This window comes from Myzus persicae, unplaced genomic scaffold (assembly GCF_001856785.1).
Source record: "Myzus persicae strain clone G006 unplaced genomic scaffold, MPER_G0061.0, whole genome shotgun sequence".
NCBI lineage: Eukaryota > Metazoa > Arthropoda > Insecta > Hemiptera > Aphididae > Myzus > Myzus persicae.
In genome coordinates, this window is record NW_019101686.1 from 79724 (window position 1) to 93281 (window position 13558).

Genomic DNA, 13558 nt, shown 5'->3' on the forward strand with positions numbered 1-13558 from the left:
AACGCGATTATTAAATTTTATCGTAATATTTCTTCGTTGTTCTCGCGACGTAGGTACACTCTAATCGCCCGACACACGTCTGATCGCTACGACGGTCCGCTGTCGAAACTCTTCCAGTCTTTCCGCTTCCGGTCGCGTTTTGGCATCGTAGTCGGCGGCGTTGAGCGGTCTATTTCGAGCGTCGCCGTGGACCGTTTTTATCTTTTTTTCCCGTCCGTGTGGTCGTGGCGACGGCGGCGCGCAGCGTGTTGTCGCGCGCGCACCAGCGTTCCCGGCGCCGGGGCGAGGACGGCCGAGCGCGCGCGCGCGCGCTTCAATCCCGTGGAAAAACCCGTGCGCGCGTATTCGGTTGTATTATTGTCTATACTATATGATATAGTACCCGTACTGTTCGCCGCCGCGCGCCACGGTAGTTGTACGACGGCGACGAAGCGGCTATGCAATATTATTATTGTTATAGTGCGTTTCTCGTAAAATGACAATAATATAGTCGGCCGTCGTATCATCATTGTTGTCATAGTATTTATGGCCGTGCGATGTCGTTATAGTGGCGGCCGCTAGGACACGTTATAATATTGTTGACATAATAATTGTCGGCAATAATTATTGTCTCTCGGGATTTATTTATTCGCGCCGCCGCGGGAAAACGGATTCGCGCGCGTTTCGTCCGTCGGTCCGGCGGCGGCGGTGACGGCGATGACGATGACGATTTCGCGGCGGCGTCGGCGACGGTGCCGGTCGCGTCGTTGTTGTCGCCGTGAGTAGTGTTAATAGTCGGCTATCCGGGCTTCACGAGCGCGGCGTTTTCGGCGGTCGGAAACCGGCGGCGGCGACGACATGGGTAACTATTGTTCGTCGAAACAAAAGGACAGCGGAGGCGGTTCCGACGAGTGAGTATATTATTATTGTATATAATATAATGATAAATTCTTCTTCTCGTTTCGTCCGTGTAGAGCACGTTGTAAAAATAAAATAAAGGTATGCCCGGTATACGCGGTATGCTCCGCTTATTGCGATCTATATACCTATAGCCAACATATATGTATTGAATAGGTATAGACGGCGGCCTAAAAGTATTGTCGTTAGCGATATTTTAGGTATATATGGTATTGTAATGGGCGCAATTCGGAGGGAGGGGAATTCGGGTGTGCTCAGCAGCCCCAGTTTTGAAATTAGCACCCTCGTGTTATTTATGCCGTTTGTGATGGTTAATTAGTCCGTATTTTATTTTGTAATAAATCAATATAACGGTGCTGCCGTACAAAGTCGTGATTAAATATAGTGTTGCTATTGTCTGAATCAAATGTAGAACTGTGGGAGGGTTGTGAAGTTTCTCATCTCTCGTAAACAGTGATCACAGGACTCACTGAAAAAATTGGGAACTTCGGCAGCCATAGGATTTTCACTGAAATTGCGCCCCCGAATATTACTATATTATAATATGTATTTATAGTTTTCGAAATAACTGTACTTTATATTGTACTACATGGGTACACCGTACACTGCTGCCACCGCTGTACCTACCTATAAACAATAACAATAACGAATAACGTACCTACCTAGTTATAATTATTATTATTATTGTTATGGTACAAGGAGACGACCCTCCCTCCCTTGTGTGGTGGGGTGCACCGCGGAGAGGGGAAAGAGTATTGTTTGGACAGCTGCTGCTGCTGCTGCACACTATAAAAATATAATATATATATTAGGTACGCTTATACGCAAGTGCCAGCGACAAATTTGTTTTTTATCAAAACATTATATGCTTAAACTATATGGGTACCTATGCATCGTTTGATCGTGTGAAGTATATGACGTTTGACGATAAGGAAAAAAATAGAAAAACCGTCGCCATCGTTGCCCCCCCTCCCTCCGTGGTTTGCCACATAGCTCGATAAATAATAGCGCCTTTGCTTTATATATATATATTATATATATGTTATATTATATAGCGAGCCCGCCACGGTCGCCCTCGTAGAACATTTGCTATGACGTCACGTTTTTTTAAACTGCCGTTAAATATTATAATTATCTAGGTCCTAGGCCTAGGATTTCTATGAATTCAAGTGCATCCAAATACATTGGTTGTCAGTTCATCTACGATTTGACTTATATACTGAATAGAATAGAATAATTTTTGTCTTGCATATTTTCATCGGAAAAATGTATAATATTACCTACATCGAATTGTTGATAGTTAACTTTAACAAAATAATTGTAAAATTGTACTTTATAGCACTTTTGATGAAAGTTCAGAGGCATAATTTTATTCTTCATAGGTATTCTAATTCAAACTTTTGATTTTGGACACCGTTGATATAATAATGAAACGTGGTATTTGCGTGCTTTCGTACTCTGGCGAATATTTATTAATTATCATGTACCCACTATCGAAAATCGGGTGAAGCGCCTTAGCCCAAATTAAAGTTAAAAATGTTAGTCCTCTTGAAATTTAAATGGTTTTCGCGGTACCTGCAAGATTCAATCGAAATTAGAAACTAAATAATAAACTATCTTTTTTCTAAGTGCATATCACATAATCTGTTTTCTTCTTATTTTAAAAGACATAACTATCCCCTAATACTTTTAATCTCTATTGTTTACGCATTTATAGTTTGAATACAATTCTTCCAATTTGCTGCACCCAATAAGCTAAATAATCCCGTTCAAATTTTTTTAAGCTTTTCACATTGTATTTTTTTCGACTGGTTCCATTCAATTATACATTTATATTGGCAGTTATTAAGTTTTCGTTCTATAATCTTTAGACACTAACAACTAGCTTTATGTCTTAATAATTATTATTGAATTCTTTGACCTTTAATAAAACTAGTCACTTGTGTTCGTTATCACAGCAAAAATATTCAATTATTCAATTATCTCAAGTCCGACAAGTCCCGTCGAAACTTTAAACTATGACATCATAAAACAAAAAGTAATTAATTATAGTCTCATCTCTCATGGTATATTAGTTATGGAGAAGTGCTAAGAAAGCTAATTAAAATAATATAATTCAGAATTTTCAAAATATTGCCTTTTTTTAAATTAACTTAATATTCTCCATCGTTTATTCAAAATCAAATACTTTATAAAGATCTCAGAATATAATGTTAGTAGAAACATGAAAAGAAATAACATGCTTTTGTAAGAGATTCCACGATAACCTACTTCACCATTTCAATCCACTTATTAAAAATGTATAGTCCTTAACCATTCTGGGTAATCCTCCGAGACTCCTTAAGCTAATGGTGTCGCAATCTTTTAAATGAATTAAAACATTTTTTTTAAACTACAATGGTAATAATTAAAGTTCGGATTTTTTTTCAATGTTCAAACAAAATATTTTCCAATTTTCTAAACTACTAATTGGTTTCAATTGTAACTGTTCAATATAGCCTATATAGTAGATTTTTAGGGCATTTTTTGTTGTTTGTACCTATTTTTCATTTTTTTTAGTATAAAGTACATTTTTTTAAAACTACACTAGCCTCGGATAATTATAGGATTTATCTCAACGACTGGATCGTCACGCGACCGGCACCAGTGGTTTACACGTATAATAGATGTCTATTTTATTAATTGAACACATGTCAACTAAATTGTTATATTAAATAACAATTCTTCATAATATTGATAAATATAAAATTATTTTAGATTATTTTTTTTTAGAATTTTTAGGTCATAATACATTTTTTTAGAGCATATAACTCCAAGTCTTAGTTATTATATCAATTACTAATTAATTTTAAATTTATAGTGTCATCGACGGGTGGCTTCTTCCAAAAAAATAATCATAATACTTATTTTATTAAAACACGTTTTCTTATCGTATCTATCTATCTCGTAGATAAATAGATAGAAAAACGGATAAGTTGTAAATATCATTGTATAAAAATATAAACATTTTAATATTATACTACAATTTATAGGTAACTAAAGTTATAAGGTTAGACTGTACATAATTGTATTTAGAGAACTGCAGCCTGCAGGAAGCAGTATTTTCCGCATTGAGTTTGTAATCTGTATAATATATTATATATACTATTATTACTATACAGTCTATATACATTTTTTATTTGGTTTTTCGAATGCAACGATTTATATCTGCATTATTTGTCATCGCTTCCTAATATAAATTATATTTAAACTGTATATAAGTAATATACTATAATATAGTTGGTAGCAAAGACAATTTAGCTCAACATTAATACATACAAATATTATTTTTATTTTGTTTGATAAAAAAAAACACTATTTCATGGTGAAACACATGACTTATATGTTATAAGTTATATCTACAACTCGGCTCTTCTTTAATTTCAATTTTATCTTATTGCAGAATATTGTTGTAATTTTGTATTTTATAATTCAATTATTTTAAAAGTTCCAAACAAAATTGGGTAGGTACTAACAAAAACTATTTAATGAAATTGGAATTGTTTTAAAAATATTTATAAAAAATATATATATATTATACATAAATAGTTGGTATCTAACTGTAGGTTTTAAAGTTGTACGATTTATTTGTTTGCAGTTAAACGTTTAATTTTTATTTTCGCATTTCATTGTTTCAATATTAAATTATCTCAGATAAATTTGAATTACCTATATATTGAAAGGTTCGAAAGATGAAGAACTGTATTTATAACTCGAGTTGATGCTATTATTGTTTTTTAGGGTCCAAATGTCCAATCCTTGTGACGACAACGACAATATTTCGTATTTGTTAATGTTTTATTGCCATTTCATACCTACATAGTCATTTTAAATATTTATATAATGGGACGGGATGTTATTATTCGTCATTAAAGCGAACATTAGAAAGTCAAAGTGGCACTTGATTGTTGTTGATGAACGCAAATAGTAACAAGCATTATACTTAATTTTTTTTTTAAATTTTAACCACAGCAATCACTGTTCAATCCTCACATACTATTATCGTATAAATTGTTATTATAACTAGATAAACGAGACGTCGTCTTGTCGCCGTTATCGAAGTCGGTAACATAGCTTTCGTTGTGAACATAATTCGTTGATAATTCATCTGACAAGCGGCTATATTTTATTCATAACTGACTTAGATATAATATTATAGAAGACCGAACATGAATTATTGGGTGGTGTGACAGGGAACCGGTTATGAACTTTTAGTGAAATCTCATTGAAAAGAATTATATATAATAATATATGTACAGGTAATCCCATGTATTACACACATATATTGAATTCTGATTTAAACGACAGTGAGACATCGCGAAGACGAACATCGACGCAATATAATTTTATGTTACCGAGTATAGGTTACCTTAAACAAACGTACTTTTTTACATAATATTATAATTATAAATAATAATAAGATCTTATTCCGATTAACATTTTCGGTAAATTTTTATCTCGAAAATAGTTATTTAAAAGTTATTTAAAATATTGTTGTTCGAGTGTCATAAATCGATTGAATAACTCGTCATTTCAAACATAGGTATACATTTAAAGCATAGGTAATCCATAGCATGTTATATACTTATATAGTTTGACGTCGCGTTTTACACTCCAAATAGATGCGGTTTCTCATTTGCTGGACTATTGCTACTTACTGCACAATGATTCATGAATACTGTAGTAACCATAATAATATGTTTCAACTTATTAATATAATTATTGAAATTCGGAGTTTTGGAACTCTTAAGTATACTTTTAGGTCAGTAAGACTATATTATAAATTTATAACCAAGGTGTATGGTGTATCCTATGGCGATGCAAACTTTTTTTCTAATATATATTAGCCATATTTTACTGTGACGCAAATAATTGAAAAGGAAATTGATGCAGGTACCCATTTATATATTACAAATCGAAATTCGAACGGGTAGTTTCTGATGACTTAATATACTAATGCCGAGTTGTATATAAAAATGTCTCCATTTGTTAATTCATTTAAATTTAACTGGCCATTCATGAGCCAATACTTAAGCACTAAATCATGTTTATTGGACCATTAGAAACGAGCTCGCTATTAATTCTTTAAATATTTACTATATTATATAATTAATACATATAGGTACGTTTTAATAACACTGAAAATATACCAGTTTGATGGTTTGAAATTCGATTAAGATGCATAAAAATGTCCAAAACAATCATCTTGCTTAATAGCTTACAGTAAAAGAGGCGGTTCTCATTTGAAATAACGTTTTTACTTCTACAGAACTTCTTAAATGAAACAGAAAATCTTAGTATTTTTAAAATACGGTTACCCACCTTAAAATTCCAAAAATAAGAAATTGAATAAATACGTTATTAAAAAATAAAATAGAGTTGCAACTCTCAGAGCATACTTGATTAATGATCAATGATCATCCTGTAACACATATTAACAGCGGTTGTGTTAGGTTCACTCTGTTTTCATGGTAGCTATAGTTTAACTATCGTTGAGAAATGTTCAAAAATTATATGACGGGCAAATCAATGAACATTTATTCGTTAAAAAACTCACTAGAACGTTAGTACAGACAATCACAGAGTAAAATATACATACTATTTTTGTTATTGTATACTAAAGGTATATTTATAATTCCATTTTTATTATTGAATGTTAATAAAAATGTTAATATTATAGTGTTATATCTGTGTAGGTACCAGGAACGGTTAGAGTGGGGATGGTGAGGCAGACGTGGAACTTCATTAAGTGTTTATTGTTATATACCTACTTATGTATAAGGCAGATATTTCGATGCACTTTACATTTTTTCCAAAGTTATAGCTACGCGACGCTCGTTTGAATCAAAATAAGAAAATTTTCATTTTGTATGTTTTGACAATTTTAATTTTAAGGTAATTTTTTTAAAATTGTAGAGTTTAAAGGCATTCAACACTAAACTCAGAGGTTTACCTATATATCTTTATAAAAATTGTATTTTAAGATTTTTACTTAATGCATTGCATTCCCAGCCTTGCCGTTATTAATGTTTATAAATTATAGTACCTATATCAAGTTCCCTAAAATATCAAACTTACTATATTGTAAAAAGTCAGTAGTACCCTAGCCCTAGTAATAAAATATATTTTAGCCCCCTCCTACCCAACGAAAATAAATCTTGGCGGCGGCACTGTCATATATAAATTAAAAATCATAATTTATATTTTAAAGACTGAAAAAAAACCGTGGCAAAACATTGCTGAATCCAGACTTGTTAGATGCTGGTATGCAGGTTGGTTTAGACACCGTCTACACTCGTCAGTCGTCACTGGCAGCGGTATTTATATACATACATTTTTCTCAAGAGCATCCGACAAATGATTCGTTATAATATTGTTTTTTTATTATCTGCTCAATGTTACCTACAACAATAATAGAGACTAATTTTGGCTAGGTATGTGACTTGAAAACAATAACATCGTCCGTCACTTAATTGCCGTTGACGGTAAAATGTATTATGTATAGGACGCGCCGGTATAATTTGATACACCGGCCGTCTTTCGGGAATGTTACTTTAGGTTAAGTTGAATATATTTGGTAATTTTTTGTGGACGTACTTAGGTATAATGCCCGTTTAAACAAACAATTATTTACATACGTTCATGTATACTGATGTACCTATGCGTATACATATTGTTATATAGGGTATTTTTTAAGTATATTTACCTATTGTGTCTAGTATGTGCTCACCTGAGTGCACTCACAAAGGTAAAAGACGTATCGAAAAACTAAACATTCAGGGTCGAGGCTATTGCCCCAAAATCCGAAGTGCAATAAAATTTGTTTTGTTTTTTATATATAATTTCTTCCTAATTAGCGTATGTTATATTGCAATTAGGTAAATTTATTTTCAAACAATTAAGGCTGCCGTTTTTATAGACATGAATTCGATCAATTCGATTATTTGAGAAATAATTACCCATAGGCTATAAGTCAAACTTCGACATTACAAACAACTGTAAAGTATAATATCTATGTATAGGTATACAGGATGATTCACCAATCATTATGCTCTCACTTACTTTTTCGTTTAATAACGAGTTTACTCAAATTCTGAAGTTTTGTATTTGTAACTTTGTAAGTACACTTAAGGACCATATTTTTAAATACTTCAATTTGTTTCACTATTTAAGGACTAAAAGAGTGTTCTGTGATGATACAAACTTTTTTTTTTATGAGTAGATAGTACATGTTTACTTTAAATTGTTGACAAGGTGAATTTTTTTGAAAATGTTAATGTATCTATTTAAATTGAAATTTGAACGAATAGTTTTTGATTTATTAAAATGTCACAATACATTCAGGATAATAGGTAGTTCTTAAAAATAGCCATACAACGATGTAATATTTAATCTAGTTTTAATTAAAGTTAGAAAGTTTTTCCTAACGATTAAATGTTCATAGATTAACATTAATTATACTATAATTTTCGAATCATAATAACTCACATAAAATATATGTTCCAAACCTATTACCATGGACTCATAATTATCCTTAGTATGTAGACAAAGTTAAACATCTCAAAACCTACTAGTTCGAATTTGGATTGCGATACATCACAATTCTCAAGAAACCCATATAGATATTTACAGGAGAAAGAGTGATTATCATTTGAAAAAAAAGCTGAGTATTATACCGATTAATGAACCCTGTGGTATGCATGCCATTATAACAATGACAAAAACTTTCTTAAGTGTGATAGTATGATACCTAGGTTATGCTAAGCCGATGTGTCCGACTCCGATTGTATAATATAGTGTGTGTATATGTATTATATACCTATATGGCTATATTGTACCTAATGGTTTTATAGAACAGCTTGGAATACAAGATCATTAGTTATTAAATATTATATTTGCGGTGCGAAATTTGTATTATAATTAATAGTAACTACAACTCTAATCTCTAAACTATGCATTTTAGATTTATTATGGTTAGCCATTTGAAATAATAACATAATTATAGTTATCTATGCTGCAATAGAAAATATTACACTCCCGTGGGTATATTCTCGCGAGGTAAATGATTATAATAATTTATTGATGGTAGTTACTAATATAAGTAAGGGTAATTGAAGTTCAAACATTATATACATTTAATTTAGCGACGGCACTCGCTCTCTCACTCTTCCTCCATATATGAATGCATAATATATATATAGACATATAGTTGTACCTATGCAAAATTTATATTGTTTATTACATGCATAACTACCAATATATATATTATACATACATTTTATAATAATCAATATTCAACGTAAATGTGAATGTGATTGTGATGTACTCTCGGCAGGGCAATTAAATCATGGTCATAAATTAGTTCTCATAATTTGCTGTTTGCATGGTTTTTTTTTAGGAAGGTCTGATTTATTTATGTAAGTTATAAATTAATTTCACGACTTTGCAAATGAAATATTAAAAGTTTGTAGGGTACATTTTTGAATTTTAAGAACTTTTAGAACATATATTTGATGATTATGTAATAAATTACTTAGGTAGGTACCTAATGAAAATTAATTAAACTTAATATTATATAACACAATACAGCACATATATTATTATATCACATTATATTTATGCTTAATAACTTTAAAATCAGTAAGTATGTATGTTTATTTTGATCAATAAATTGTTGATCAAATTATTATTTTTTATTTATACTTATCTACATATTTTTGTTTTAAATGCATAATGCATAAATACATATTATAATATGATACTTAGTACATTTTTAGATCGTTAAATATCAAACCCTAGATAGTCATACATAACTCATAACATTATATTGCAGTGAAATTAACACAAATATTATATAATTTGTACAGGCCACACTATTTAATAAACATAATTATGCTAACCACACTGGGGAAACGATTTGGCATTCATAAGACATTACGAACATTTTTTGGGCAGCATTTTTTTACTGTGGTATTTGATGTGACAAACCTCACAGATTCGTGCGTATTTATATTATCGTGTTTATATTTATAAGTCATGGCAGTAAATTAGAGGCGCGCGCGCGGTCTCAAAAGTATATACATCAGAAGCAGAAGCGGCGAAACAAGACGTATACTTACGATATAATTAGGTGTAATGCTACGGCATGCGTGTGAATAACGTAAATAAAATTATGATTTTCCACCCCCCTCCCTCCACCCCAAAAAAAACCCACACACGCCACTGCTATTCATAAATTTCGTGCTCTTCCTTCGCAGTGCCAAATTCGACACAAAATCTTATGTCGCGGTACGATGCGTTATATTTGGAACTTGCGCGTGTTTGGCGCTCTCTCTTATATTATAATATTATCGTGTCATCACGTGCGCGGTACGCATTCCAAAAACCGCGTACATAAGTGAACTGCCAGCCAGTGGTGCTGTATTTGAGAGTTCATCTAAACAACAATAATAGTTCATAAATATAATACGATAAAAAACAAAACCTTATTATTTACATAACAATAGATTCTAGGCTATACGCCACGATTATATATATCTTAGATCGTGACTCTCCAAATGGAGTTATACCGACACAAATCACATACAATTTGCTTATCAAAAATAAAAATTCAATTGTTTTGAATTTATATTTTTTATGAAATGCTTATTAAAATAAAATTATCAATGTTAATAAGGACGAATGTATATGATGGAAAAAAATGCTTTCGGGGAGGAGTGATTGTCCCCTTAAATGCACTTTTGCGATCCGTGGCCGTAGTGTATTCTTGTGTGCTTATGTATTCAGTTCGCAAAGTAGTGAACATTTAAAATTTAATCAATTTTATTTCAATTATTATATTTTTATAGGTACTTGCATAAAGCTCGTTACAAAAAAAATCAAAGGAAAGCCGACAAGTCAACCAACGTAATATCCGTTCCCAAAAAGGGCAAAAAACATGCCACGGTGCCTGCGGCGGCAACAACGGCCGCAACCAATAGCAGCAAAGTGGCTGTGTCATCCAATTGCAACGTCGGCGGGGTAACTTTTATAATTCCGAGAATTGAACAGCCCGAAGATCAGTCAACCGCGACAACTGTCGTCTGTAAGCCCTTCGAACCGAACAACATATCCTCCTCCACAGGTAATGTGTACAAGGTAAACCGTGGTTAGGTACTGTGTATGTGAATATAAACTAAACAGCAGCTACGACATAAGTTTATTTAAGACTCGAATAAGAGGTATATCATCACATGCCGCATACTATAATATAATGTAGCAATCTTATTCAGTGATTTTAGAACTCTATAGTCGCTACTGTTGTATAAATTGTAGATACTTTAAATTGTAGTAGGTATATTATTATGTAATAATATATTATCATGACTCTCGGTGCTGCCTCGAAAAACCTACCTATACTATACTATTATACACCGTAAAATACAAAAAAAAGTGGTTTGACAGCTATTTGACAGTTTGATAATATCAAAAATGTTTTATATTTTTCCAGTAGATAAAACACCAGAAAAATGTTTTGCATTTATCCTACCGGACGAATTGAAAAGCGTATCGACCGAGACGAAGAAATTACTGCTTGGCGTTTTTGAACCCACCGCAAATCAAAAGACCAACAAAATTGTCGTTTACATCTGTGTGCCAGACAATAAAGGCAAGTGGATAAAAAAATGTTCGTCGCTTCATTTTAGGCTTAATTTTCAGTACACAACACTGTTGGTTAAATATTATATTAACTGTTAGTACTATATAGTAGATGCAGGTAGAGATAAATTTATTATAATATTTTCTATAAATATAAACAATGCCTATTTTCAACATGTATACAAATTTCTATTCACCTGCATGTACTTTAGTACATGGGTCTTGTTTCAACTTCCAAGTTCAGCGAGGTTATACAGTTATCGTTATATTAATAACTTATGGGATACAATTTTATAAATACCTAATATGATTTAGGTACTTAAGTAAATTGTTTTACGTTGCTAATATATTATTGTATAGTTATACAAATGTAAATTGAACTTTAAGTAATTCAATATTTTCACAAGAAAATGCGTATTTACTATTTAAGCATTTATGTAGATACCAAATATCGATATTAGAAAAATAAAATGTACCTATACTAATGCCTTGTTATACGAGTGTGTTGTAATTAAACGATTTTTTGAAACGTAATGTGACTCGCAGGATTTCCGGATGAAAGGCAGATCCTGTACAAAAGCGTACTGCCGGAAATCCGGTCGAAATGCACGAAAATTGGTTACGAACTACACGTGGTAGACCTTTACTGCGACCACCAGCAACAGCAAGAATACGGACAACTGGATACGCCTGTCCGGCTGGCGGAACTGCGCCGACAGAACCGCGTTGGCCACGTGGTGCCTGTCGTGTTCGTAGACGACTCGCTGGGTCCACCGGTCCTACCCCACGTGATGACCAGACAAGACTTCGATCTCGCCAGGAACAAAACGCCAGACGCCAGCAAGCTGATCGAAAAATGGTACACGCTTGATGCGCAGAAAAACCACTACGAACTCCGGAACGAGATGATGTTTGAAACGACTTTCGAGACTCAGGTAATACGTCATGTAAAATTAAAGGGTATAGTCTTGACACGGAGCCAGAATTTTGTCCATAGTGGGGGAGGAGGTAGGGTGGTCTATAAGGCAAGTGATAAGTTTATTTTGTAGGAAGGTAAAACCAAATTTTAAAAGCTAAAATCGTATAATCTATATATTGCACCAACATTTATGTACCTTATGTACCTATTTGGGAGCCTTGTCGTGAAATAGTAAAATAAATATTTATGTTTTGTATTGTTAATTATTTTTAGGAAGCTGACGAAAAATTATGGCACGATGAGAAAGTACAGCTTCAAATCGCACTCATGAAGGCGTTCGATTCAAAGTCGTCGCGGAACGGTTACGTTGAACAAGTTTTTCAACAGGTAAACTAGTGATTATATATTATGTATACAAATTTGATTCGCGAGTATTGAACAATAAATACAATAATCTGAGAACGGGACGTTTTATATTATGCACGCAGGAAGTCCGTAATGAGATCATATTGAACGCCGAGTTGGCTAAAAGATCGGTGTGGATTATCAACAATTATGACGTGGTTTCCGGTCACAAGTGTAAGACCACTTCGGTGGAAACCAAGAAGAGACTTGAACAACTCAGCAAGCAGTTGAAGGTGTTTCATTTATTTAATCCTTACTATAAAATATTTATATATATATAAGCTTCCACGGCGAATGCGATCGTGTTTTTAATTTTTCTATATTATATACTTATTTATTTTTGTCTGAATTTGTTTCGTACAGAATGAATTGCCGGAAACCAGTATCATATTTTACGAGACCGCTAACGCGGCGGAGTCTTTAAAAAAAGTAGCATCCGTAATAACGACTATTGTCGAATCTGTAGACAAGGAAAGGGTGAGTAGTATAGTATATATAAGTAATACATAATAATGCAACATGAGTATATAACGATTGAAAAATACAGTGATCGAATTTGGAAGTTGTCTAAAAGGATGCAAAAGTGTAAAAAATGTAGACCTGAAAATGTAAATGACTTATTGGTTATAATATAATTAGATGGGATACTCTAAAATATAT

The 13558-nt window shown here is 32.7% G+C and overlaps 1 protein-coding gene across 2 annotated transcripts in view; it reads left to right on the top strand.

Moving 5' to 3' along the window:
- The window catches only part of LOC111030132, a 23130-nt gene continuing 9572 nt past the window's right edge, over window positions 1-13558 (top strand). Inside the window, exons 1-7 of one of the 2 annotated variants that reach the window (XM_022309496.1) lie at window positions 1-890; window positions 10785-11059; window positions 11426-11584; window positions 12121-12509; window positions 12767-12880; window positions 12982-13131; window positions 13262-13375. In XM_022309496.1, coding sequence (XP_022165188.1) covers window positions 838-890; window positions 10785-11059; window positions 11426-11584; window positions 12121-12509; window positions 12767-12880; window positions 12982-13131; window positions 13262-13375 — 1254 coding nt within the window. In that variant the 5' untranslated portion in view covers window positions 1-837. The remainder of the gene's footprint in view (window positions 891-10784; window positions 11060-11425; window positions 11585-12120; window positions 12510-12766; window positions 12881-12981; window positions 13132-13261; window positions 13376-13558) is intronic. The other variant, XM_022309497.1, reaches the window with a different exon arrangement.